The sequence below is a fragment of the Falco cherrug genome, chromosome Z (genome assembly GCF_023634085.1).
Source record: "Falco cherrug isolate bFalChe1 chromosome Z, bFalChe1.pri, whole genome shotgun sequence".
Classification (NCBI taxonomy): domain Eukaryota; kingdom Metazoa; phylum Chordata; class Aves; order Falconiformes; family Falconidae; genus Falco; species Falco cherrug.
In genome coordinates this window covers 36,729,199-36,755,195 of record NC_073720.1, presented here as the reverse complement: position 1 = coordinate 36,755,195, position 25,997 = coordinate 36,729,199, and the positions used below count along the sequence as shown (strand labels likewise).

At 39.4% G+C, this 25,997-nt stretch overlaps 1 protein-coding gene across 1 annotated transcript in view; it reads right to left on the bottom strand.

Moving 5' to 3' along the window:
* Positions 1-25,997, bottom strand: part of ADAMTSL1 (ADAMTS like 1) — a 190,982-nt gene that overhangs the window by 101,586 nt on the left and 63,399 nt on the right. The window contains exons 6-9 of the mRNA XM_027807903.2: positions 24,919-24,993; positions 21,762-21,919; positions 7,603-7,714; positions 6,861-6,999 (exon numbers count right to left, since the gene is read on the bottom strand). Coding sequence (XP_027663704.1) covers positions 6,861-6,999; positions 7,603-7,714; positions 21,762-21,919; positions 24,919-24,993 — 484 coding nt within the window. The remainder of the gene's footprint in view (positions 1-6,860; positions 7,000-7,602; positions 7,715-21,761; positions 21,920-24,918; positions 24,994-25,997) is intronic.

The window sequence follows — 25,997 nt, the reverse complement described above, 5'->3', positions numbered from 1 at the left end:
CCTTTCTGCCCTCAGATACAGGTGTCAAGGCCCTCAAATAGATGGTATCTGTTAATGTTTCTCATGTGTTACTCTTTAAAACTCACTGTTTCCATTCAGAGCTGGAGTAGACAACACACACAGTAACACCACAGGTACAGGCAATATTGGCTTTTGAATGCTTGCATTTGCAGGTAGCAAGTATTTTAACTCTCAGTTATACTACCAGTATGAGTTAGTTACATTTCTGGTTTCTGGCCCACCATGCTTAATTCTGAGATAAAGATAGTATTATGATCATCTTACCACATTATGCTCTACCACTGTGGAACGTGAAGAACTACCATGTAGTTTGTATTTATATAACCTTTTATACTGTCTTAGTACTTTAGGGATTGGTAAAAGCCAATTTCTCACTAGACGTTTTCAAGTGGTGTGTCAGTGGACACTTAAATAGCCTACTCAGAAATGCAGAGGACTGCAGAGAAAGCTATCCTTTAGTGGCTACATCCAGAAAACCCTCACACTTTAGATAGCATGTCTGTTCAGCACAACAGTGTCTCACCTTTATAATAAATGACTTGTTCATGTCATGATTTCAAATTCCAAGAAACATATGGTTTACTTGTCATTGCCATAGACTGCTAAAGCCTAATCTCTTTCCAGGGCTTGAAATGGGTGTTATCAATTGGAAGCAGCAAAAGTATTTCCTTCCTGTAGCATGACTAATGCTTCTAAAAGTCTCTCTTTATTTTAATTCAGTTTAATATTTTATGGTGGTGTTTGATAAAAGATGGCAGTTTGTTATTTTCCACTACAAAACATTAGAAACTGACTAACTAGGGAAAAGCTCTCTAAGTGACTGTCTTACTACTTGCTGCAGTTTTTATCTCTTCTAGAACTTAAGTAGACTGCTCTTCCCATACCTTCGACTTGGGCAGAGAGTTATTTGTATTTAATGCTCAAAGCAGTACAAGAACTAATTTCCTGCCTTATAGTTTGTTATCTGATGCATTCTGACAGCTCCTTTCTGCCTTCCTTTCTGTCCTTTTTTTAATATGAACTATCTCCTTAGAGCTGAATTTGCTCTGCTGTTCACATCTTTTAATATTCTGGCAAATGCTTCTTGGCTCACATTCCCTGCCTGTTCTGACAAAATAATTTTGTAGCTTAATTTAAATGCCTTTTACCCTGCCCAAAAATGCAAGGTTTTGTCTATTTTTCTTGAGAAGAAAATTGTCTCTTTAGGCATTAGGAGTATCTGCAGCTCATCTTCATTATGCTCTTGAACTCAGGTGGCCCCAATTACAACTACTGGAGCATTACCACTGCTATCAGGTCCTTCTTCATCTACAACTCCTGTATCTGGAAGCATACATACTGCCATTTCTACTTGAATGCATCACTATTTCCAGTTCAGCCTTCCTGAAAACTTACCTGTTTTGTTTTTTTTCCTGCTGCTCTGAATTATTTTTTTTGGTCTCCTAAACTTTCCCCCTACTTTTTTCATGCATAACACACCACTTTAGTTCATCTCTCCAGCAGCCTTTGTAGCTCCTCAGTAAATTCTGAACTTTTAAAAACCCACCTTCCATAAATATACAGCTGACATGGTTGATGTTTGTTGACAGTGCATGCTCATTTGCAGGCAGCATACTTTTTGCTAATACCAGTCTCACTTTCTCCAGCATGTGCCACTTCAACTGTACTGGTGGAAAAGATTTGTTCTCCCTTCTGCTTTGATGGCTAAACCCTTCATGTCTCATCTTCCCCTGGAATGCCTATCTCTTGCTGTCTTTAGGATCATTCATATGCATATGATTGATTGTGGAAATTGAGACCAGACCCAGCAATCAGAGGCAACCAAAGTTCAGAGAGCACTGCAAGGCATAAAGGCTTTCTCAACCCTCCTGTAACAAATTAAGAACTTAAGTAAAAACGCAAATCCACAAAAATGACCATTTGCCTGAGGCAGAGATCAGGAAAGGGCATTGTCATGACCAGTGCCCCACATCCATGCAAAAAGCTGGAGTGTTGTCAAAAAGCCCAGTATCTTGAGTAACTGGGATATTTTTTGTGAAGAAGTATTCAAAACAAAGCTTAAATTTACCATATGTCCCAGTTGAGGACAACAACAATAAATGAGTCATTGTGTCTCAGATCCCTCTCATCACTGCAGATCTATGGCTGCTACTGTGTAAATCAGAAAATGCAGCCTGTCCTTTCAGGAACATACCAGTACTCCAGTTTTGTTCACCTCCCAGAAAGAATGTAGTGAAAATGGGAACTGCACTGCTGTGATACTTGCCTTATAATTGCTATATAATATTATACCTTTAGGGAAGCTGATAACAAGCAAAAAGCAAGCATTTGGTGATTTCCTGCTTTGAGTGCCAATTTGTAATGAAGCATGGAGACCTCTGTTACTGATTAAGAGGATACTCTATGTTGCCCTTTTAATCATGCATATTTACTCATTACTACTTCCTTTTCTTTTGAAGGAAATATGTAAAGTTATGCACATCTTGCACTGTTGCCCAGGAAATGGTATAGACTCACATCACATTCTCACTACTGAATGACTGCAATATCCTAGCAGTCGTTTGTGTTCTTTTACTTGTACTTTGTGTACTTACTTGCTCTTGTTAGATTAGCTGAAAATTAACAACTGAAAAATACAATGTTACTTAAATTTAAGTTTCTTTTTGTTGATGACTGCCTCCTGCTGCCACTACCCAGTATGGATAATTAAGTGAGAATGCCAGATGAAAAACTGACAAGTAGGAAGAGGAGCTTGCAGTTTTGCTGAAGAACTTCATAAACTGGATATCTGAGAATCCTTTCAGTTGTCTGTGGGTTGAAAGTCTTGCTTGAACTAGGGGTTTTCCCCCTGAACTTTCCCTTTCTCTGGTGGCAATCTTAGAAGTAATGCTCTAGGCACATTCCAGGATTTTTGCCGGTGCAGATCAGACTGGCATCGTTGGCAAAGTGATAAAAAGAAGCTCACATGTTAGAAGCTTGCTAATACAAAATTCCTGAGACAGTAGCTGCATGAAGTTAGAATCTTTGCTGAAGATGCCTTTAGAAATCTTTATACACCATTGAAATTCCCCGGTAAGAGCACCACTAGAGCTTTTGTGACTCAGAAACCCCCACATAAATACATAACAGAGAAAGGCAAAAAATAGAGGAGATATTGGTAAAAATGCAGAACAGTGTAGCTGGGAATGCCACGTAAAAGCTGAAGATGAGTTTGAGAAGCAGCACTGATGTTGCTTCCAAGAGTATCCTGGTGAGTAGAGGAATGATGAGTGGTGTAAAAGTTCTTTTAATATTTGTAAAAATTGCTTTTTGGAGGAATGACTTTGAATTAAGAAAGAAACAGTATCTTCAGCTTATAGCATGTTAGAGCTGTCCTGAGTGTCAAGCAGACCCAGCTAAGTCTAATCTAAACATACTTTTTCTCAAAGCAGAATAAAATTCCATTCACCTTTCATTAGAGGATATCAGACAGGAGGATGCTAATGATAGCTAGAAAACCTCCCCTAAGTCCTTCAGTCTGTGAAGTTTTGGCTAGTTAAAAGATTTTCAATTAATTAAATAGGTGAAAACTTAATATGGACTTTGCCACATAGAAAGGGATGGATTAAATCAAACAGGGCACTATTCACATCAGTAGACATTACATGTATATTTCCCAGTCAAGTACAGAGTGCTGTAAAATCTTAATGGCCTGTAAATAAATAGATCTTTTCTGTCTGTCTTTCTAAGGAGGGAGCTGGATCCCAAAGAGGGTTGATGAGAGGGGCTGGATAGAGCGCTGACAGTATGCAGGGACAAAAATGGACTTGGTGACATGACCCGTCATCTACCCTGCAAGACACTAACTACCAATCTTAGATGAATGGGTCCCCTTTACTTAATGTGAAAAAGGAACAAGTATAAATGACATATGTTTAATAAATAACCTTCCACACACTGCTTCTCCTCCAAGTATGTGAGAAACTGGCTTTGCAGGAAGAAAAGTTGATTCATTTTGCATGTTCGTTCAGTCTATGGTATTTTTTGCTACTCACGATGCCTTCAATACTGCTAATTATTGTCATAACAAGCACAATAAAGTAAAACTTTTCTGTACACTAAGCCTAAAGAGGCAACTGGTTGCAGGCCCACACAATACTCCTGATATTCATTTAAACTTTTCTTTCAGCCTGCCCTTTGCTTAAAATTTTAATGTAAGTTCTCCTACAGTAACCTCTCTCAGTTGCTTTATTCAGCACCACTGTGGTCTTCCACGATTATTTTCTGTGGCATTCATTGACACAGCATAGGAACAGTTAGCAACCACTAATCAGCTATGCCTCACTGGAACTGTGTTTGCCAGGAAAAATTAACATCTTCATTTTATACCAGCGGAGCAGAACGGCTCCCACACAGCAAATACACTGCAGAGCCAAGACGCCCTCCATGTTCATGCTCCTGACCCCATTGTTCTGCTTCAACTACCTTCTTCCTGACTAAGAAAGCATCAGGATTCCAGAAGTTACCACAGATTTCCTCTGGTTTTCTGTCTGGGTTGTTGATTCTTGAAGTCTTTACAAAGGCACTTTTCAAAATAATCATTTGCAATTTGGCATTCTGTGAGGATGTTTCCAAAAAGTCAATTCCTCTCTGTTACTGTTTGTACCTTGGGACGGCACAGCTGTACTTCTAAATTACTCTTCTTCCCTTCAGGGTCTTTATGTCACCAAGTTTGCTTTGTTATGTCTTATATAAAACAAAAATTGTTTCCTGACATCTGCCCACCTGTTATTTTTTTCTCTCTTCCCTCCCATGTATGATGCAGTCATCTGACTTACCGTTTGAGAATGTGTCATTTAAAATTATTGGGGAAATATGGAAAATATCCATAGTACATATTCCAGAGGCAAATTGCATATTTGACTCAGAACTATATTAAAAAAAAATAGCAGCTTGGGCTTTAAAAAAAAAAAAAAGCAGCTACATAAAATTACTTTCTTACTGGTATTGTGAAAGATGAATCTAGAAGACAGGTTTCATATTGATTTACACCTTCCAGCAATCCTTTTTCTGAGATGTTCATATTTAGTTTCTTACCTGATCATACCTTGCCTCTACTTTACTGACATTTGTTTCAAAAAATTCAAAGGAGAATTCAAATAAACAGGTTTTGATCTTAGAAAATCACTGAAGAAAAAAATACAAGAATTGTATTAAAGTAAGGTTTCTAGTTGCAACTGTTAATATATTTAAGTAAACTGAGAAATTAAATATGTATATTTTTGTATAAAGTACTAGGATAAGAGAAGTCAGACACTGAACTTGACAGAATACTGTTACAGGAAAAACTGGTCTTGTTGCATTGTGGGAAAGCAATGTCTGAGTTGAAAAATCACTTCTGAGTACATGCCTAACAGCAAATACTTTTCACAAAACCCTAGTGAAGCTGCATTCTTAATATTAAATCCTTAATACATCCTAATGAAATACATGATAAAGTACGTAACCTAAAGAATGTACAATACAGGTGGGATAATGTTGCATTTCAAGTTTTGATATTTCCACTTTTTAATTCTGGGAGCTTTCAACTTAAAATTTTAAACTGTATGAGAACATATCTGACTTTTAATTATTTACAAACAGAATTATCATTAAAAATGTGTTTACTAGAACAAAGGAATATTAACTGCCATACACTCCATGTAAATGTGTCTTCAGTGATGAAGAAACCTGAGTATTAACTCCAGTTATGAAAAGTGAAAGAACTTTAATGAAAAATTTCTAGAAGAGGTAAAAAGTATCTTAGGTTTGGAGTGATTTGTTCTGCACTGATAATGCCTAGCTAGTCTGAAGCTGGTATACCTAATTTGGGAAGCAATCATCCTCAGTCACGTGTATACATAGTCCCATAGGTCCATAAAACATCCTCCTCCTGGTCAGTACATCTTTTTTCTATGGCAACCTCCAACAATCTGAAGGGCCATAGCAACTTTTGAGGTGACACTTGTTTGAACGCACTTAATCAAACTTGGCACAAAACTCATCTAGAGGGAAAGGAGCAGGTAAATTTAATGGCTTTAGGGCATCCCTGGATGCATGTCTGCTGGGCTGTGCTTAACCATCTTTTAGCAAAGGACTGAAAAATTTGTATTACACAAACAGATGCTTGCAGCTTATAAGCAGCTACAAACTGACTTCTACTGAAGTTCAGGGGAATCTATGCAACACAGGACTGGTCCTTTTTGTGATTTTGTTCTTTTTCTTATACATGGGAAATCTGACTCTGTGATCTTCCTATTTTTATTATTTATCTTCCAAGGAAGAGTGTTTGGCAGGTGAGCAGAGAGCAGCCTTTTGTGCAGGGCCAAAGAACAAATTGTAAGAACAAATTCTTATATTCTTACAAGCTGACATGACTGCAAGTAAGCTTTTTATTAAGGAGAATATGTGAAAAACCCATAAAAATAATGCCTGTAATTGTGATGACAACCATTCTCCAGCAACATTTTTACCCCAAGAGAATTTTTCCCATCTGACTAACACTTAAGAGGCATGTGTTGATCATGGGATGGTATTATGGATAATTAGTTTTTTCACACTTTATAATGTTTAATGAGGCAAAACACAATCAGAGGGGAAGAAACAACCACCTCAAATCACAGTCCGTGCAATGTGGAGATGCTAAACAGAGGTCTTTTTCTATGCAGTACATCCTCAGGATGAGAAAGAGGTTGAATTACATAGACTAAATGTTGAATTGAATAGACAAAATGACACTGTAAGCAATAGCAACAGAACATCTTCCTATTTTATTTTACTTTTTTAGGGCCCGGTTTCTTTTAAAATTAGAGCTGACTGACCTTGCAGGACAAGGATCCAGATTACACTCTTGAAGTTTTGGCTTTGGCTTGATATTTTCAGGATAATAGTGACAGTACTGATCTGCTACTACCCGGTTGCTTCTCAGATCAAAACATTCAGCAGATGTTAGTTGATAACCTGCAATGCACAGTGGAAGAAATAATATGTGATGTGGTATTCTTCCTGTCTCTCTCTTGCATCTAAGTTCTGGTTTGGTAAAAAGCAAACTGAAAATATCAGCACCTTTGAACATAACAGCTACTGTTTCACAGCCCAGAGTAAACAACAATTCACATGTAGTAGGAAAGAAAAGATAACTAGTATGGTCAAATAAAAATTCAGAAACCTAGAGCAAAAAGACAAAACAAAGGTTGAAATTTCTTGGCCACCAAGATTTGTACACTCGGTTTCAGTTCAGAGGGTAAAGCTGCTGGTGGGGACTGGGGCAAATGGAGTCATCTTGTGATTCCAAAGTGGGCCCAGATCCCATCAGCCCTTATATTTGACAGCTGTAGCATTAAATGCAGTCATGTGGATATCAAAATGTACTTTATGTGTGGAGCTTGGTGTGTTGCTAAAAAATCTACAGGTTACTACCACTGTTGCTACATCCCTCCATTTAGATGTAACTACTTTCATTTTCAGATTTTGCCCATTGTAAAGGTCCAAATCTCAGTGCAGCAGCTGGGACAGGTACTGAATGCAGATGACTGTTTTTGGAATACAGTGGTAATTCATTACCTCCTCCACAGGATGCTGAACATGGAAAAAAATCAGTTTCCCTCCATCGATGAATGATGGGCTGATAGAAGATAAACTGAACTGAACTGTCGGCAGCACCAGCATAGCGGATCTGAAAAAGATGTAATGCCAAAGAGTGAACCTGACATAAATACCAGGACGAAGCATTCTGCCACATGCATCTTGCAGCTACATGAAATACCAGAGATACGTTGCAATAGGAAAATGAAATGCACAAAACAGAGCACAGACTGGTGGCAAAATCTTGGCTGCAAAACAGTCAACTAAATTTCCAGGCATAGTCAGTGGCATTTCTGACCATTCTGAGACCATGTCCTGAAGTAATGAATGCACGGTAAATGCATGGTTAGAGCTACTGAATAATTTTATGAGGACAGAGGATATGGACTGATCTTTATTCCATCAGAAAATCATCTACCAATACCTGACACACTGACATGGATTTTAGATCTTTGGTATTTCCCAAACACCTTCTGAGACTGTGTATTATGTTAGATACTTTGGAGTAAAAAATGGCTGTGCTGTGAGAAATACAAAAGTATAAAACCTCTAATTTAAATTCTTTTTGTTTCTGCCACAAGCTCTCTTTTTTATTCTTATTTGTGGTACTGTCATTATTATAAGGCTGTCCTGCTTACTTTATTTTGGCTGCAAAAATGCTTCTTTTAGCCACAGGCATGGACTCTTGGCTGGAGCCAAGTGCATTTTCAGAAAACAGTCTTTAGAGCTTACAAGCACTGCCAGCTTTTAAGCCACCTGAGCTTCACTATGCTTCCAGTACTTCATGTGCCGAATGGATTTCCCTTGTAAACAAGCGTTTATAGTGCAAGGAATACAGTAAGAGAAGAAATCTTCACATTGTTAAAGCAGCACCACTTACACCTGGCCCAGGAAAAATCCTTCCTGTTTGATAGCTGTGCTGATTAATATGGTTATGGGAACCTCAGAATCTCTGCAGGGTATTCCTTGTCTTTACTTCTAAGCCTTTGCAAGAACAGCTGGCAATGCAAGAATTGGAATGCTGGTACTAAAAACCTGTCCCAGTTGAGCAGTTGTCCTAAGACATAGTGTATTGGCATTGCTTGAGCACCTCTGCATCAGTGGCATGATGCTTTTGCAGGAGAGGAAACTGCCAAGTAATGAGAAAAGATGGACCCTTCTCCAAGTCAGTATTCTTGTTCCCAGGAGTAATCCTCCCTGTTTGGGTTTTTTTGTTTTCTTTTTTTTTTGGGTGGGGGTGGGGTGTTGGTGTTGGTTTTTTTCCTTTTCCCAGGCAGCTTAAAATGTTTCAGCACTGCCTACTTTTTCTTTTCCCATGTTGTCAGCAAGTAGGCCTGTTTTGGAAACACCATTTTTCTATCTGCCTTTCCTTTCCTCTTTCCAAACACCAAGAGACACTATCAAAGAGTAGACTGTGAAACAGGAGCAAAAATATGACAAATTGAGCTGAACAGCGTAATCTGGGTTTGTTTTCTTTTCCCCTGTAGGTGGACAGAAACATGATTACAAATTAAAATATATTTTGAAGAGAAGGAAGAAGGCAAAAATACCACAGGAGATGTTGATGGCTGTAAGAGATCTGGCCCACTGAGACTAAGGCTGCCCTTTTCTAATTAGAGTAAACAATGATGTAAATTCCCAACAGGAAAAAAAAATACAGCTGTAGCAATGCAGGTTCTTCAGCAAATGGGAGGCCTTTTGCATGGATTACTATTGTTTGAATCTGTGTGTCAGAAACAGGATATCTAATTCCTTGTGCAGGGATGGTGCATTAATCACACTTCAGAAGGGTCTTTCTGGGCTCATGAAAGCCTCTGGCACTCCTGGGAAAAATGTTCTATTGTGCTGGAAGCCATTCGGGGAGGTCTCTGATCTGAAAGTGCAGAAAAAGCATTCACTGGGGAGAATTCTGCTCTTACTCTTTGTTTTTTAAGGATCATCAGTAATTCTTGAACTCAGAAGATCTACTCAGCACTATGGTCTTCAGTGAATCATGAAGAACAGACCAAGAGCTCACACAGAGCCTACTATAAAAGGAAAGGGAGAGGAAAAGAGTTCTTATTAAAAAAGAAAAAAATCAGGATGACAGAAGAGTTCCTTTCCCCACAGACTTCCTGCATGTCTGCAGAATTGTCTGTCTTTTTTGACACAGAGAAAAGACAGATGTACATCTCTTCCAGCATAATGTGGAAGACACTTAGACAGTCATGATAACAACATAGTTGGGAAAGAATTACAATGAGCCACAGCCATGAGCTAAAATGATACAAAACAAGCAAATGAAAGAAGCAGGCACAGTATTGTTTGTTTTTTTAAGGGGTACTGTAAGCAGAAAAGGAACAATGTATGGTGATTCCACACAGCAAAAATTTCTTTTTGATTTTGTTTGACAGTTTGTTAAAGCTAAGATCTTGATCCAGAAGAAAATATCAGCGGCTGCTTGAGCCTTGCAAAACTCAAAGTGAGACCTGATAGCTAAATGCTTTAATAAATGTCCTGGTTTTGTTGCACAGGGCCAACTTCCACATATTGAAATACTCAGCTTTGGAGTATGGTGGATTTTTTTACCCTTACAGTAGTTGCAACAGCCTGCTAGCTATAAGAAATGCCAGAGTTTCAAAAACTGATGGTCAATACTTGAGAAACTTTAGTCCTTAAACCAACAGTGAGTTTTGCATCCTTAGGTCACTGAACCAGAAAAAATGGCAATTGTTCATTATGTTTGCAAATCAAATTCTGTCTAAATTTGTTAATAGAAAACAGCAGAAGTATTCAGATCTTGAAGAGCACTCAGCCCTGTGTTTGTGCATTGTAACGTCCTAGACATTATCCTTGATTTCCTTTCAGTTTCAGGGGAGTTTGGAGTATTCTGAACATCACAGCAGCCCTCACCACTTTGTAAGACCCAAGAGGTTATCACCAGTCTTATAAAGATTTAGTTAAAATTCGAGTCCTCAGACTATCCACCAAAATTAACGGTCTAGCCTATAGTCACTAGCAACAGAGATATACCATTTTTTCTTGTAGAAAGATCTTGAATGAAAACAACAGATGGCATAATTCAAACACAAAAGCAGCATAATCTTTTTGAATTATTCTGATCTGTCTGGTGACAAAGAGACTGCAGCATCTAACTTCACTTTTGTATTGTGGTGTTTTTCCTATAGCCCCAAATTTGATTAGTTCACATGAAAACAAACAAGCAAGGAAGGTACTCCAAAGCCCAGTCCTTTCATGCTTGGCTTTGGCAGCATATGCCTGAACAGCTTGTTTATGTTCACTGAAGAACACATGCTTTGGCTTACAAAACTGCACTAACCTTACTCGGGCAGTTGTGAAATTTAATCACCAGTTTATGACCAGCAGTGATAACTGAGCAATTATCAGTGATGTCAACTGTTGGGTTAAACCATGAAAAGTGTATTCAGTGAGGTGTTCTCATTTTATGAAATAGTGTGTTGCGGGAGGAGGTAAGTCATCATTTCTCTCTTTGTGTGTCCCAAACTGGAGACAGGGCGAGGGAATTATTATTGCATACTGTCTTTTGTCTTATGAAATTTGATCTGGTATGTTAAGATCTAGCTCCATGCCACCATGCTTATTAAAATAGTTCTAATGGATTTTTCCATGTTATTATTACAAATGCTTTCTGCATGTGCAAAATCCCTAATCATTAGGTGTGATTTATTAATGAGAAATTCAACGTTGAAGTCTTCTAAGTAACATAGAAAGAAATCAGGCATGAGGGCATGGAGAACTATCCTCATGTGGCATATGTAATTTTGTGCTTTTCAGGTCAGCAAAAGCTAAGTTTTTGTATGATGCTTTCCCTTCTTTACTTAGAGTGCTTTAATATTCCTGTTTGTATGCAGCGATAGCTTACATTGAAAAAGGACGATGTGCAAGAAATTTGTTGCTGTTCATAATTTGTTCATGAAACAGAAATGGGAACCAGATATTTTTGTGGGAAAATAATTTCATAAGCAAATAATATAAAAAGTTAAAAAAAATGTAAATCATGAGAGATGTTGAAGGCTTTCAAGTATACTGTCCATAATACAGGACTACACCATATTTCCTTTGAGCTTGCCCTTTAATTCCCATGGAATGGTGGAAAGAGCTCTGCCTTTGAGCTCCAGGAAACATCTACTGTCCACTTATGCATTCATGTCCCTTGATTATGATAGTCCTGTGTTGGACCAGCTTGATGTTGGGTTGTCTGTATATGGAAGACAGCTCTGTCTGTTGCTTCTCAATTCAGTCTCTAAATCAGCCAGAGAAACCACTGTGAAATTACGTTATCACCACTTTACATGCTTTACAAAACATGTCTCAATTGAACTTGCTCACCATGCCCCTATCCTGGATTACACTATGTTTCTTTAGGTGATAGGATGACTGTTAAAATGCCTTTAGACACAATTTCTCACAAAGCCAAACCCAAAATCTATAGAAGGTCCAAATCTTTTTCAAATTTCATCCTTCTTCCCAAAGGAAGAACAAAACAGAAAATGAGTGCAATGGACTGGCTAGGATAGCTGGCAGCAACAGAGCTGCTGTATCAGTATAACAGCTATGATAACCTGTACAGAATCCACTACTAAACGCAACAAATGAGAAGACCAAAAGTTATTCAACAGAAGCAAAGGGAACCCCAAATACACAAAAGCCAGCCCAGCTGTGTCTCTTCTGTGGGTATTCCCCATAACACCCCTCTCATCTATGGGAAGACCATTTCACCACCAGCAACATGTTCCCAAGGTAAGAAAATTCAAGTTTGAGTAAGCCACCTTAATCTCCAGCACAAAATATTTATTAAACTTAGTTTAATCATGACAATACCTAAGAAATTAATATAAAAATTAGGATCCTATTGTGATAGATACTGTATAAAAATAAAATTAACAAAACAAAAAGGCAATGTTTGACAAAAAAGAATTTGTTAAAATGATGAAAACTGAATAAGGTAGGTATCAAAGCTTCACAGTACTTAAAACTGACTGATTTTTGAAATAGATAGGCTTGGGGAATTTATACATGATACCAGAAAAAAAGTTGCAGAAAAAGAAAAGGAAAAATTATAGAGAACAATTTGTCAGAGGAATAGACAATAACATGTCTAAGAAACTGTCTTTATTGCCTAAAATTAAAACCTGACAGTAGATTTCAGATCAGCAGTATTTTAAAGTATGTAAGATTAACAGTAACACATCTCCAGATCCAAGCAGCATCCACCCAGTAGTTTCAGATCATGTACTCTTTGAAAAGCACAGGAATGCAAATTATGTATGATCACATTTAGCTTATTTCCTTGAACAAGCTGCCTTTCCTGACCTTTCCTGACCACAGGAAAATAGATAGAAAATTTTAACAACATTTTTTAGAAGGGGCTTCATGAGTAATGCATGAAACTGCAAATCAGTAATCTCTACCTCTGTTATGAGGTCAGTAGATAGAATGAAAATGAAGAACAGAACTCAAAGACAGGTCCCTGCAATGGGTGATACTTCCCAAACATTGTGGTCTGCTTTGCCAAAGATTCACAAGCGACACTGATAAAGGTAGTTTAGATTCCACTTTTCTTTTAGGTCTCGCTCCAAAGGTCCCAGGCAAAGTTCACATGAGTTAAGAAGATCCTTCCATGGACTGATGACTAGGTAACAGAGAACAGTCCTATACCCTGTTCTTGCAATGGATGAAGGACCAGTGGAATCCCTCAGGGTTGTGTGCCAGGGCATGAGTTGTTAGCTACACACCCACTGATGAAAGCGTAAAGGGTCAACTACAAGCTGACCAAGTTTGCTAATGAAAAAACTTATGAATCATAGCTAAACTGAAACTGTCTGTAAAAGCAGTTGGAGCTTTGGCAGACTAAATTCAGGTTCAGTAAAACAGAAATAATGCCTATGAGGGAAAACAATTATATACCCTAATTATACAGGAAAATGTCCTCCACATTAACTAGTGCTATTCAGAATGGTAGTAGGGTTGTTATGGGTATAGAATCATAGAATCACTTAGACTGGAAAAGACCTTTAAGGTCATCAAGTCCAACCATTAACCTAGCACTACCAAGTCCACCACTAAACCATGTCCTGAGGCACCTCATCTATGCACTTTTTAAACACTTGCAGGGATGGTGATTGCACTGTCTCCCTGGGCAGCCTGTTCCAATGTTTGATCACCCTTTTGGTGAAGAATTTTTTCCTAACATCCAATTTAAACCTCCCCTGGTGTAACTTTTCCTCTTGTCCTGGTGATATTTATATGGGAGAAGAGACCCACCCCACCTGTGTACAGCCTCTTTTCAGGTAGTTGTAGAGGACATTAAGGTCCTGCCTCAGCCCCCTTCTCCTCAGGCTAAACAAACCCAGTTCTCTCAGCTGCTCCTTGTAAGATTTGTGCTCCAAACTGTCCACAAGCTTCTTTGTCCTTCTCTGGACACACTCCATCACCTCAATGTCCCTCTTGAAGTGAAGGGCCCAAAACTGAACAGAGCATTCAAACTGCAGCCTCACCAGTGCCAAGTACGAGGAGACAATCGCTGCCCTGGTTTTGCTGGCCATGTTACTTCCGATACAAGCTGGGATGCTATTTAGCCTTCTTGGCCACCTGGGCACACTGCTGGCTCACTCTCAGCCGGCTGTGGACCAGCACCCCCAGGCCCTTTCCCACCAGGCCCTTTCCAGCCGCTCTGCCCCAGCCTGTAGCGCTGTGTGGGGCTGCTGTGACCCAAGGCAGGACCCGGCACTGAGCCCTGTTGAACCTCACAGGAATGGCCTCGGCCCATCGCTCCAGCCTGCCCAGGTCCCTCTGCACAGCCTGCCTGCCCTCCAGCAGGTCAACACTCCCCTTGGTGGGACACCACTTGGTGTCATCTGCAAACTTACTGAGGGTGCACTCAATCCCCTCATCCAGATCACTGACGAAGACATTAAACAGGACTGGCCCCAATACTGAGCCCTAGTGAACACCATCTGTGACCAGTTGCCAGCTGGATGTCATACCATTCACCACCGTCTTGGACTAGGCTGTCCAGCCAGCTTTTAACCCAGCATAGAGCACACCCATCCCAGCCATGAGGGGCCAGTTTCTCCAGGAGAATGCTGTGGGAGAAAGTATCAAAGGCTTTACTAAAGTCTAGGTGGACAATATCCACAGCCTTTCGCTCATCCACCGGGCAGGTCATCTTGTCTTAGAGGGAGATCAGGTTCATTGGGCAGGACCTGCCTTTCATAAACCCATGCTGGCTCAGTCTCATCCCCTGATTGTCCTCACACGTGCTCTATGATGGTGCTCAGGGTTATTGGCTCCATAACCTTACCCAACACCGAGGACAGGCTGACAGGCCCGTCATTTCCCAGATCTTTCTTGCCCTTCCTGTAGATGGGTGTCACACTGGCTAACTTCCAGTCTTCTGGAACCTCCCCGGTTAGCCAGGACTGTTGATAACTGATGGACAGTGGCTGGGCCAGCTCCTCCACCGGCTCCCTCACTAACCCTCAGGTGGATCCCATCCAGGGTGGATCCCATCCAGCACCATAGAGTCCAAGTGGAGCTGCAGGTCACTAACCATTTCCTCTGGGACTATGGGAACTTCGTTCTGCTCCTCGTCCCCACCTTCCAGCTCAGGGGCTGAGTACGCTGAGGGTAACTGGCCTTACTATTAAAGGCTGAGGCGAAGAAAACAGTAAGTACTTCAGCCTTTTCTTCATCCTTTGTGGCAATGTTCCCTTCCCCACATCCAATAAAGGATGCAGATCACCTTTGACCCTCCTTCTTTTTCTAATGTATGTGTAAGAACATTTTTTGTTATCTTTTACAGCAGTGGCCAGCCTGAGTTCTATCTGGGCTTTCACCTTTCCATTTACCTGAATAGCCTCGTGACATCCTTATAGTCCTGAGTTGCCTGCCCCTTCTTCCCAAGGGGGGAAACTTTATTTTTCCCCCCAAGTTCCAGCCAAAGCCCTTTGTTTAGCCAGGCTGGTCTTCTTCCCCACCAGTTCATCTTTCGGCACATAGCAATGGCCCACTCCTGCACCTTTAAGACTTCCTTCTTGAAGAACGTCCAGCCTTTGTGGACCCCTTGGTCTTTCAGGTGTGTCTCCCAAGGGACTCTGTTGACAAGGCTCCTAAACAGGCCAAAGCTGACCCTCTGGAACTCCAAGGTTGCAGTTCTGCTCATCTCCCTCCTTGCTTCTTCGGGAACTGAAAACTCTATCATGTCATGATCGCTATGCCCAAGATGTCCTCTGACCAACATATCACCCACCGGTCCTCCTCTGTTTGTAAAGAGCAGGTCCAGGGTTCCTCTGAAAATATCAGCTCAGTGTGCAGCAGCAGTTAAAATGATTAACAGAATTATTATAGAGAGGGAGGAAAAAGGGGAGAACATTACACAAAATAAATACATTTGTGTCCTGATCATTATGTGTAGTTGATTCTTTCTCAACATATGTATTTACATATCATATAATTAATAGATTTATATTAAATACATATTAAATACTTTAAATGCATTTTATTAAATGACACATAGGAAATGGATATTTTCAAAATTTACATTTATACATTTAAATATTAGTCAGAACTAAAATATTTATGTATATTATAAAAATTATGAATATATAACCACAATGGAACCAGAAAAGGGACAGAGAAGGCAAATAAGGATAACCCTTATCTGGATCATCTTTCATAGACATAAAGATTAAATAAAGGAGGACCCTAGGAAAGAGGCAAATTATGATGATGGAGATCTCAAATATAGAAGTAATGAAGAAAAGGGGTAAATGGTAGTAATGATTTCATGTTTCTCAGAGTGGGAAAACCAGAAAGTATCAGTGAAAATATTGCATCAAGGGTTTAAAAATAAGACTAATTCCTTATTTTATACACTGCATAGTTCATTGTGGAACTCCTTCCATGAGCTAAATTTTTTTCAGAAAGGCAAATATAACACAAAAAGGCCTATAGAAATTCTTGAAGACTGGTTCCTTTGAGACGTTAGACACAATAGTACAGATGCAACATGAGGGTCAAGAAAGAGGGTCTGCAAGCAGTGGATAGCTTTTATCACTTTCCTGTACTCTCTCTTTTAGTACCTGAAACTAGTTCCTCTCTGAAACAGAAACCTGAGTGAAGCAGACTTTTTGCTTGACCTAGTATGGCAGCTCCAATGTACTTATGGATGAAATACACTAGTTCAGAGAATGACCATGTTCTAAGAACTATTAATAGAAATAATTTGTATTGAACATTAAAAAAACCCTGTAGATATGAAATAGAATCTGTATGTTTTCAAGAAGACTGCTACATCGCTTTCCATCAATTTTACCACATCTGCCAAAATAGGAGGAAAAGGGTAGAATTCTTCTGAACTTGTCCCAAGATCTACTCAAGATAAATAATTATGAAGTGTCTTTTCAAACTTGTCATTACTTGTAAGCTTGACCTAGAAATTATTACAATTGTGGGTTTGTTTGGAGATCAGGTGTGATTTTTAGGACTATTGCTAAAAAAAAAAAAGTATTGATTGCCAACATAAGTTAATAAAAGCTAGTGACACAGATCATGTTACAGACACACCTCCAGGTAGGTCCAATCTGCACTCTACAGTCATGACCTCAGGAAGACGTATTTCTGAAGAGGTAGCATTGTTTTATGATAAAGGAACTGTATTCCAATGGTCTCTTCTAGATTAAGCAAAGTGTTTCAGCCATTTGACCTTGATAACACAAAACTTGTCTCAGTCACAATGAAACCTTAACTCTTATTATTTCTGTGCACTCAGCCTTGATTCTAGCTCATCTATTCCCAGGAGCACCATCCTAACCCTGATTTGCCAGTGCTTCCAAGACTAGATCCTTCACCACTTCCTGCCTGACCTGCACAGTTCTCCAAAATATAAGGCAAAACCTCCTCTGGAAACTTGCTAGCATCAGAACTAAATTACACAGAAGACCCTTACTGTCATCACCCCAAATCCTTGTATGGTAATGTCTCTAAAATTCAACAATAAGCTAGCCATGAACAGTAGGTCCTTGCTGCTAGAGCAGATTTGCAACTTTTGGCCTCTTCCCTAAAGCGAGTATTAAAGTAATTTCTTATTTCATTCCACATGGTAAATCACTGTACGCTCCTGTTCAAAAGTGATTATTTAATCCAGCCCTGGCCCTAGCCTGACAAGGCCCATCAACCACTCTGCCAGCTGGCTGCCTGTACCTGCATTCTCTCCTGCATGTCCTTGCAAGTCCCAGGAAGCTTAGGCTAAGCCCCAGCCTTATTTTCTTTTCTTAACCTGGACTCTAATCAAATGCATTTCTCTCACCAGAAGTTTCTGCCACTGCTAGATCACAACTGAGATAAGAATTGTCTGGCTAGCTCCAGTGACCTGTGTAACTTAGCATTCAGTTTTGAACTCTCTTATGACTTCTTGGACAATTGGTGACCAAAATCCTGATCTCAGCAGTAACTCTGCTCAAGGTAACCCAGACTGCACCATTTCAAAATTAGCCAGCAGCACCCCAGACACCAGCACAAAACAAAACAAAACAAAAGAGCCAGACAGTTTCTTCTGGCAGCATCCCTTAACCAAAGCTTGTCAGCCCTAGCATTAGAAAAGACAACATCAACACAAATCTGTTCCTAATCCAAGAACCTCTAACAGCCTCCAGACAAACATTTATCTGATACAGCCCTGCGCAACCCTGATGTAAAGCTGTTGGTCCACGCAGGTCCTGAAAACAAACCTTCATCTTGATACCAGGTATTGAAAACCAACATAAACCTGGTCTAGTCTATATCTAGGCCAACAGCTTTCTCCTCCAAACCATCCCCAAGCCTGGGCACACCCTTTGCTAGACCCTGTTTTAAACCCACTAGTCTTTTCTGCCTCACACCTCAGCCACAGGGCTAGGGCCCTAGGTATGTGAAAACCACAGCCTGTAAAACAAACCCTGAAATGCTGTGCTTTGCCGGCCTTAACACTTCCTTGGCAATTCCTACCAGCTGTTTCAGCGAGCCTGTAACTCAGGTTGTTCATATTTACAGGGCTGATTGCTTTGAATAGTCAACTGGTGGTTAGTGTCAGCATCACATTATCAGGTGCAGACCCCATCTGACAGTATTGATTCATCCCGCCCAAAGGAGTACAGGCGTATGACATGAATGGTCACTCCAAGTTTCTCCATTTCATGTCTGAAATGGACAGTATTCACAGAGGAAACTTAAGCACAGGCAGGTGAATATGTGATAAATATGTGACCTTGGCGATGCAGCAGATCAGTGGCAGCTCTGCCAATAAAAGGCAAGTCCCCCTGTGTGATGATACTGCTCTGTTCTCTGGATCACCATGTCAGCCAGAAAGATTTCCAAGTGAAACTGACCATCATTTCACCAGGATTTTATCAAATATGACATTTTTTCTTCTATTCATGTAAATCAGAATTTTGTATAAAAAAACATCAAAACAGGGAAATCCTCAGAATTTAGGAACAAAATTCAAGTGAAATTTAGGTTTGCTGACATCTTTTCCGGGGCTTCTGCCTTTCAAACATTAAAAGTTTACAGTGGAAATTTGTAATTCTCAAACTATCCGTATAAGAAATAAGAACATTAAAAACTTGAGTCCTTCTCTCATTTTGTGATAACTCCTTTATTTTTTTTAAAGAGCTGTTTTACTGAATTGTTTTTACCATGTACTTACCTTGTGAAAAGATTGCCAAGAGTTTAGCTCATGAGGAATGTACCACTATTACAAAGTCAAGAAACCTAGCAATTACACAATTCAGCTCCTACAGGAACAGCATGAGGTTTCTTCTTTCAAATTTAAAGCACTCTGTGTCACCTATAAAGAAACTTAAATGCCAACTCCCACATTGAGTTTCTATTTCTGAATTATATTCAGGTGTTTAACTTGACCTCTCTGAATAAGAGCATTCAAGGTCAACTGAAAAGGATTATAACAGTCATTCTGGAGACAATGATCCTAAAACTAGAGTTCTTCTACATCTACAAATTCATCTAGGTCTGTTTGTGTAAAAACTGCCTTGTCCCAGGAAAGTAAATCTTGACACCCGAAGAGGTCCCACTTTGTAAGGAAAACTTGCTAATACTACAGAGAAGCCTTTCAGCTGATTTTCTAAAGAAAAGTACTTCCCCTTCACAAACTGAAGGCAAAATAGTCATGGCTATACTAAGTATATAAGTATATAACTTATATACTTATATATATAAGTTGCTAAGTCTGACATAACTGAGAGTTTGTATGCATTTGGGTACTCCTGTATTAGCCTTACTTCTATGTACATTCCTATATCCGACAAAAACTAACAAATGAAATATCCAGAAGCTAAAATATTTTGTTAGAAAAATAATTAAATAGCATAGAATAATATCCTTGTTGCATGAAGTACCTTCTAAAGTACCTTCCATAGCTGTTTATTAAAAAAACTCAATGTGATTCAAATGCAAGAAATCTGTAAGTACCTTATCCAAAGCAAAATCTAATGCTAATCTTAGAAAAGATCCTACAACTCTGAACAGGGGTTTTGTTTGTGCATTTTTCTGTATCTACTTAAGACAGAGGATAAGTCAATAAATTAATACCTGCTGAGCATGCTAGTCTGATTTTCAAAAGGTGAAAACACACAGCAAAACTATTAAAACAGTTTAATCTCAACTCAGCAGTGTCTGTTCTGCCCATTCCTAGCCAGCTTGTACACTCATATTGGCCAGAGAGTCATCACACAAGTAGGGTACTGCCTTTGATTTAATTAGTGCTTCCTACTTTGCTTTGATAGAGAAGGAAATGCAAGCACAAGCAATAAAGGTATTTTCTCTGTCAAAAGGTAACAGTAGAAATACCAGGAACACAGTCCAACCCTCCTGTTACCGTTTCAGGGCCATTGGTCTACACTACCAGCTGTCCCCAACAGGTATGTGCTAACCAACCAAGATGCCTTAAATTCATAGACAGCACAAATAATGCAAAGTAAGCAATATTGTTTACATTGCACTAAGTTCATAATCTGGATATCATCTGTAACACAGGTAAAAGGCTTTTAGACATTTTGAATTGGCCAGGATCTGTTTAATTAAGGTATTTTCATTATGACCTTCAAAGAGAAAAGAACGTATTCTTCAGGTCAGGCTTCTCCTTGTGAACCAGTCCTGATAATTTCAGCTTGCCTTTTATGCTCCTAACATACCACGATGGGTAGGGGACAGTCTACAGGGCTCTGCCATCACCTGAGCTAACCATTCCAGTCCAACAAGCTCAACTTATTTCAACCCAATCACTTACTGCATTTTCCAATTCACTGTTCAAACTTCTAGCTGCCATCAGCTCTAGGTTAAAGCAAATGTCATCTGCCTCTGGGGTCCATGGGGTAAAATTTATATAGTCCTGGATATGATACAGGTTTTACAGTTTTACAGCTGAAATCCTTCAAGTTCCTTGGACCTACTGGAAAAGGATTTATTTCATTGTAATTCCCAAATGTTCATTTTTTTACGTGTGTTTTCCCACAGAATGTGTGCACTGCTTCCAGCAATGTGTTTTATATTACCTGGAAGAATAGAAATGCTCTAATGGGAGGAAACAATTTTATTCTTATTGCCAGTGCAACACAAAGCAGAACTTTGAAATGACACCATTTCCTAAGCAAAGTCATCCCATTTATTTTGGAGCTTGGGGACCTCATTCTCCCCTCTCTTACAGTCTTCAGTGCAATTACACTAGCATAAATGCCACAAATTATGGGCCAAAGATACAGACTTTCTTTTTGCTTGTCACAGAGAAAGCAAGCTGCATATTATTGATTTATATGTACCTCAGCTTTATACACAGAAAGCTGTCTGCTTTTTCTTGTAATAAGTTCATCTTTTCTCTTTAGGGCATACCTTGGGTATGCCTTTCTTGGCATAAACTCAGTCTCTTTCCTGAGGAGTGTCCAATGAGGCTTTCATCAGATATTAGCTATAAAGAATTTCATGTAGAGTTCAAAAGCGACCCTAGACTAAGCTTTGTGGTAAATGTATACTGGAAAATTAAGATCTAGAAAAGTCTTTAATTTTTCTAATGAAACCTGTCTTAATGTATGTTGCTTTAAGAGTCAATGATCAATGATCCTCACCTTGATAGTGAAGTCTGCAGTGAGAGGCCCAGATATTCTTAGTATCTCCTTGTCAGGAAACTTCTGGAAGTCGATGCTAGAATTGTCCACTAGGAAGGAGCCTGTGGAGCTGAGGCTGTTTTCACTCTTCACACCCTGGAGACTTTTGGTTTCTAAATCTGACAAATAGAAAAAAATTATCAGGAAACTAGAGCAACATGGCTTAAGGTAAAGGGAAGTGAGAGCAGAAAAAGAAAACCAAGACAAAGTAGTGGTGGTGCAGATTTGCCTCCTAAATTAGTGATAATCCAACTTTTTTGTTCTTTTCCAGAATTTATTCACATTCCCATGCTTTACTTTTCTTTTTCCTTCTTCTTTTGGTTTTTTTTTTGGCTTTGTTCAACCCTTAGATTTCTAGCTCTACATTCACCTCTTCACCCATAGGCCATGCCTTTACTCTCTTCCAAGACATCTTAATCCATTCCTTATCAGGTATATTTGCTGTCATTTAAGTCACTCTGAGTAAGTCATGGTTCTATGTGGAGCATAACTCAGATGTTCACCCATGAGTGCTGGCTTTATTAAGTCGCTGTTCCCTCTTTCAGTTCAAAGGTGGGTCATTAACCACATGTTGCTGTGATAGACAACTAACTGAAAGCAAGACATCCAGGAAAGAAAGATCAGTATGACAGCAATCCTGACTCCTCTCCAGAAGTAGTGTGATCCATCCCAGTGGAGCAGGAGGGGAAGGTGAGTACTGAACTCACCTGAGCTCTCCCTCCAGCTCTTTCTGCATTCACAGCTCCGAAAAAGTGGATTAATTCAGATACTCTTTGGTAGCAACAATTTCTTCTGATTGTTAAATCATGATAAAGATATTAAGTGATTTATTAAATGGAAATCAAGTCAGAAAGATCTGTTCCATCGAGCTAGCCTCCCCACCAACTCCAGATTATGCTTCACAGAACATTTACCAGTAAACTATTATTTCAAAGTGACAATGCCTTTCATCATGGATGGCAAGTCCATTGTAGTCCTTTCACATGTATTTGTGAAATTATGTACAAATCTTCTCCCACATAGAGAGGCATCTAAGGCAAAATCTGAATTATATGGGGACATACTAGTAATCTGTGATGGAATCGTATTTTCAAAGACAGTAAATGGGAGAAACATTTTTATTAGCATTTATTAAGTTGTTAATTGGGGGAAAAAGATAATTGCAGTAATTAGACTGCTTTTAGGGATGGGTCATGGGAATTAATTCATGAAGGAAGTTGCTGAGACAGTACACTAAGAATTTGCTCTGTATTAATGAATTCCTTGGTTTTCAGTGAGACTAGTTTCTTCCTTTGTGATTCGCTTGGCCATATATTTATTTCTAGACAAGGCTGCATGCATCAGGGATAAAGCTGGTTTTAAAACATATATATATAATCAGCCTCATGTTGATTTCTCCCACAACCAAAGTTCACAGGGCAAAATACTCCCTCCCCACCAAGTGATTGTAGATGATACATATATAAAATCCTTTGATGGGTGAACAGAAAGATTCATGGAGACATCTGAAACAAGAAATACATGTATTTGGACTTACTAATGTTTACACAGGGCAGTTAATCTCAATCTCAACCAGTGACTCAGGCAGACCTCACTGATTCAAATCTTTTTGTCCTGAAATGTGATATGGCCTAAGTGAAGACAGTTTTAGATCAATCTCTCTTGCTAAATTCTCATTTCTCTCTAAGCTATCTTATAGCTCAATTTCACTGGAAAAATAATACTAGTACAAAAGTTTTCTACCTTGGGAGAGAACATCTATACTGGAAAAGAAGACAGCAGAGAAAGGAAGACTGCAAATCATTTACTGGGAAAATAATAAGAACCATACTGAAACAGCTCAGGAATATCCAAAGGGCCACTTAAAACTGAAGTACAGGCAGCATTTGAACTTTTAAGAAAAACATAATATATTTTTTCTTAGTTTATAACCTGTAATTTGCTGATAACACAGCTCTAAATCTAAAGAACCATTAAAAGGTTATGGCATGCCCACTGCTTTCTCGACACCAGCAGTGAGTACAGAACAGGGCTGATAAACCACCCCTTATTTTGCCACTCAGTGTAAGTTCTTTGGATGAAAGAAATCTAGAGAGTGGGAATGATTTTGTGTTTTACCTCCTTGCTGACACTAATGTTTGTATTTACACTGACAAACACAAAGGACTTTATCTGGTCTGTGCTACAGAAAAGTCCTATTTTCTTTTGGAAAAGGAGAAATGGAGCCCTACTTATCTTACAATAATTTGTGCTTCTGAGAGGTTATGCAGTATAGTTTGTGGTTTTTCTGACAGTAAATCCCATTCACCAACTCTACTGTTCATTTGCTGCTGATGAAAAAAGGAGCAGCTTGTGAGCAGCTACTACATTGCAAGGTAAGACAGGGGTATGCAAGGAATTTCTACTCACAGAATAAATGGATTTACCTTCAGCTTTCCCAGAGTATTCTCAAACCCTGAGATTCTTCTCCCAGCAAAGAAAAGGGATATACAGCTGCTGGGATACATAGCTTCCTGTCAGATGGAGCAGGGAAGTGTTATAGCCACCAAGTCACAGGCTAACAGCACTCAGTGGTCTTAACTCTTCGGAGCAATATGACTACTAAGGACCATGGTTTGACTTATGCAAGCGGTTTCTGATCTTTAGACTGTGATTCTGTATGTGTGTGCATGTGTGGATGTGTGTGTGTGCATCTACAGGAGTGAGAGAGATTATCATATCTGAAACATGTTAAAGTCATCAGCAGTTTGATGGCAAAGCTCAGCTGTAGGGAAGCTTATACTTTAGTGTCCTCAACATTTCTTCACTCAGTGGTATATATTTTATAATTTTTAAATAAAAGCACTTGGCACCAAGTGAGTCTACCACAGGATAAGCAAGCAGAAATGACTGAAAAATTATGGAGGGGCAAAGGATTCTGCAATGTTGGTCAGGTTTTGCTCTGAAAAGTATGTACCACTGATGTAATTGAGTCTGAGGAGAGCTTCTGAGGGCAGGACTCATCCCTGTGTTGAAATCAGTGATCTTAGAGAGGAAAACCAGAGACCACAGTGTAAACAGAGCACTGCGGGTTAACAAGGCTTTCTTAAACAAATGTAGACTAACTTATTCTACTTACATAAATGATCGGGTCCTTTCAGCACAAGGCGAATTTGCCTGCTTCCATAGGGAATAGCAACCACTGTATCATCCACTGCAGGAAGGCAAAAATAGGTGGAGTAAATGAGCAAAGAAATTCCCATCTGTTTTCAAATAAGCAGCAAAACAGGTGTTTACAAGGCAGTCAGAAGGCAAGATTTCAGACCAGTGAAACAGCCCTATAAATTATGAGAGAACATTCAAAATCTGAAAAAAGAAATTATTAAATGTGGCAAGAATCTTCTACTTAGAAGAACCCAAACCTGATGATATTCTTTATTCTCAACTCCTTCACAACCATTTCTGGATTTCAAGAATACCTAATAGCTTTCTGTTTCACCACAACTCCACTTAAATCTCTTCCAAGTATTTTGAATTGCTGTTTGTGGTGAAGTAGAGAAGCATAAACCTATTCAGATGTTTCACCAGAACAACCCTTTCCTTCACGTGATTCTTTCCCAGTTGAATTCTACAGCTTCTCCACAACCCTGCCCATGCTAGTGATGATCTCCCACTGCCTTCAGGCATGCCTTCGCTTTCACACCTTCTATTTTAATGACTAGGAGTGCTGTAATTCTGCTTCCCTTTCAACACCACTAACAGAAAGCTCCTGGAAAAACAGAAGCCTATTCAGCTGTCATGTAAACAGGTCTTAGAGCAGGATCTTGAACCAATGAAGCCCTTGGGAGCTTTGCCAAGTGGATTTAAACTGAGGTGTAACTTAGCATGTAGGTCAAATCCTGCTGTGAAAGTTAGTTAGGTCAGCATTTCTAAAGGGGCAGCAACCTCATGTCCTAAAGGAAGACAGGGAGGCAAGGTGTGAAATGATGCTAAAAAATGCTCCCAGTTCTCTGCCTGGGTCGTGGAGTGGGTGCCCAGAGAACAGTGACCTGGGCTAACCAGCATGCCTAGGTTTTCCATTCACCTTCCCCTGTCCCTTCTGTCTCTTTTTATGACTACAAGTTGGGGAAAAAAGTATGCATTCCTAACAGGATGTTTTTTTGGGGAAGTACTAGACAAGACAGGAATGAAGCCCCTTTCACTATATGTTCATTAGAG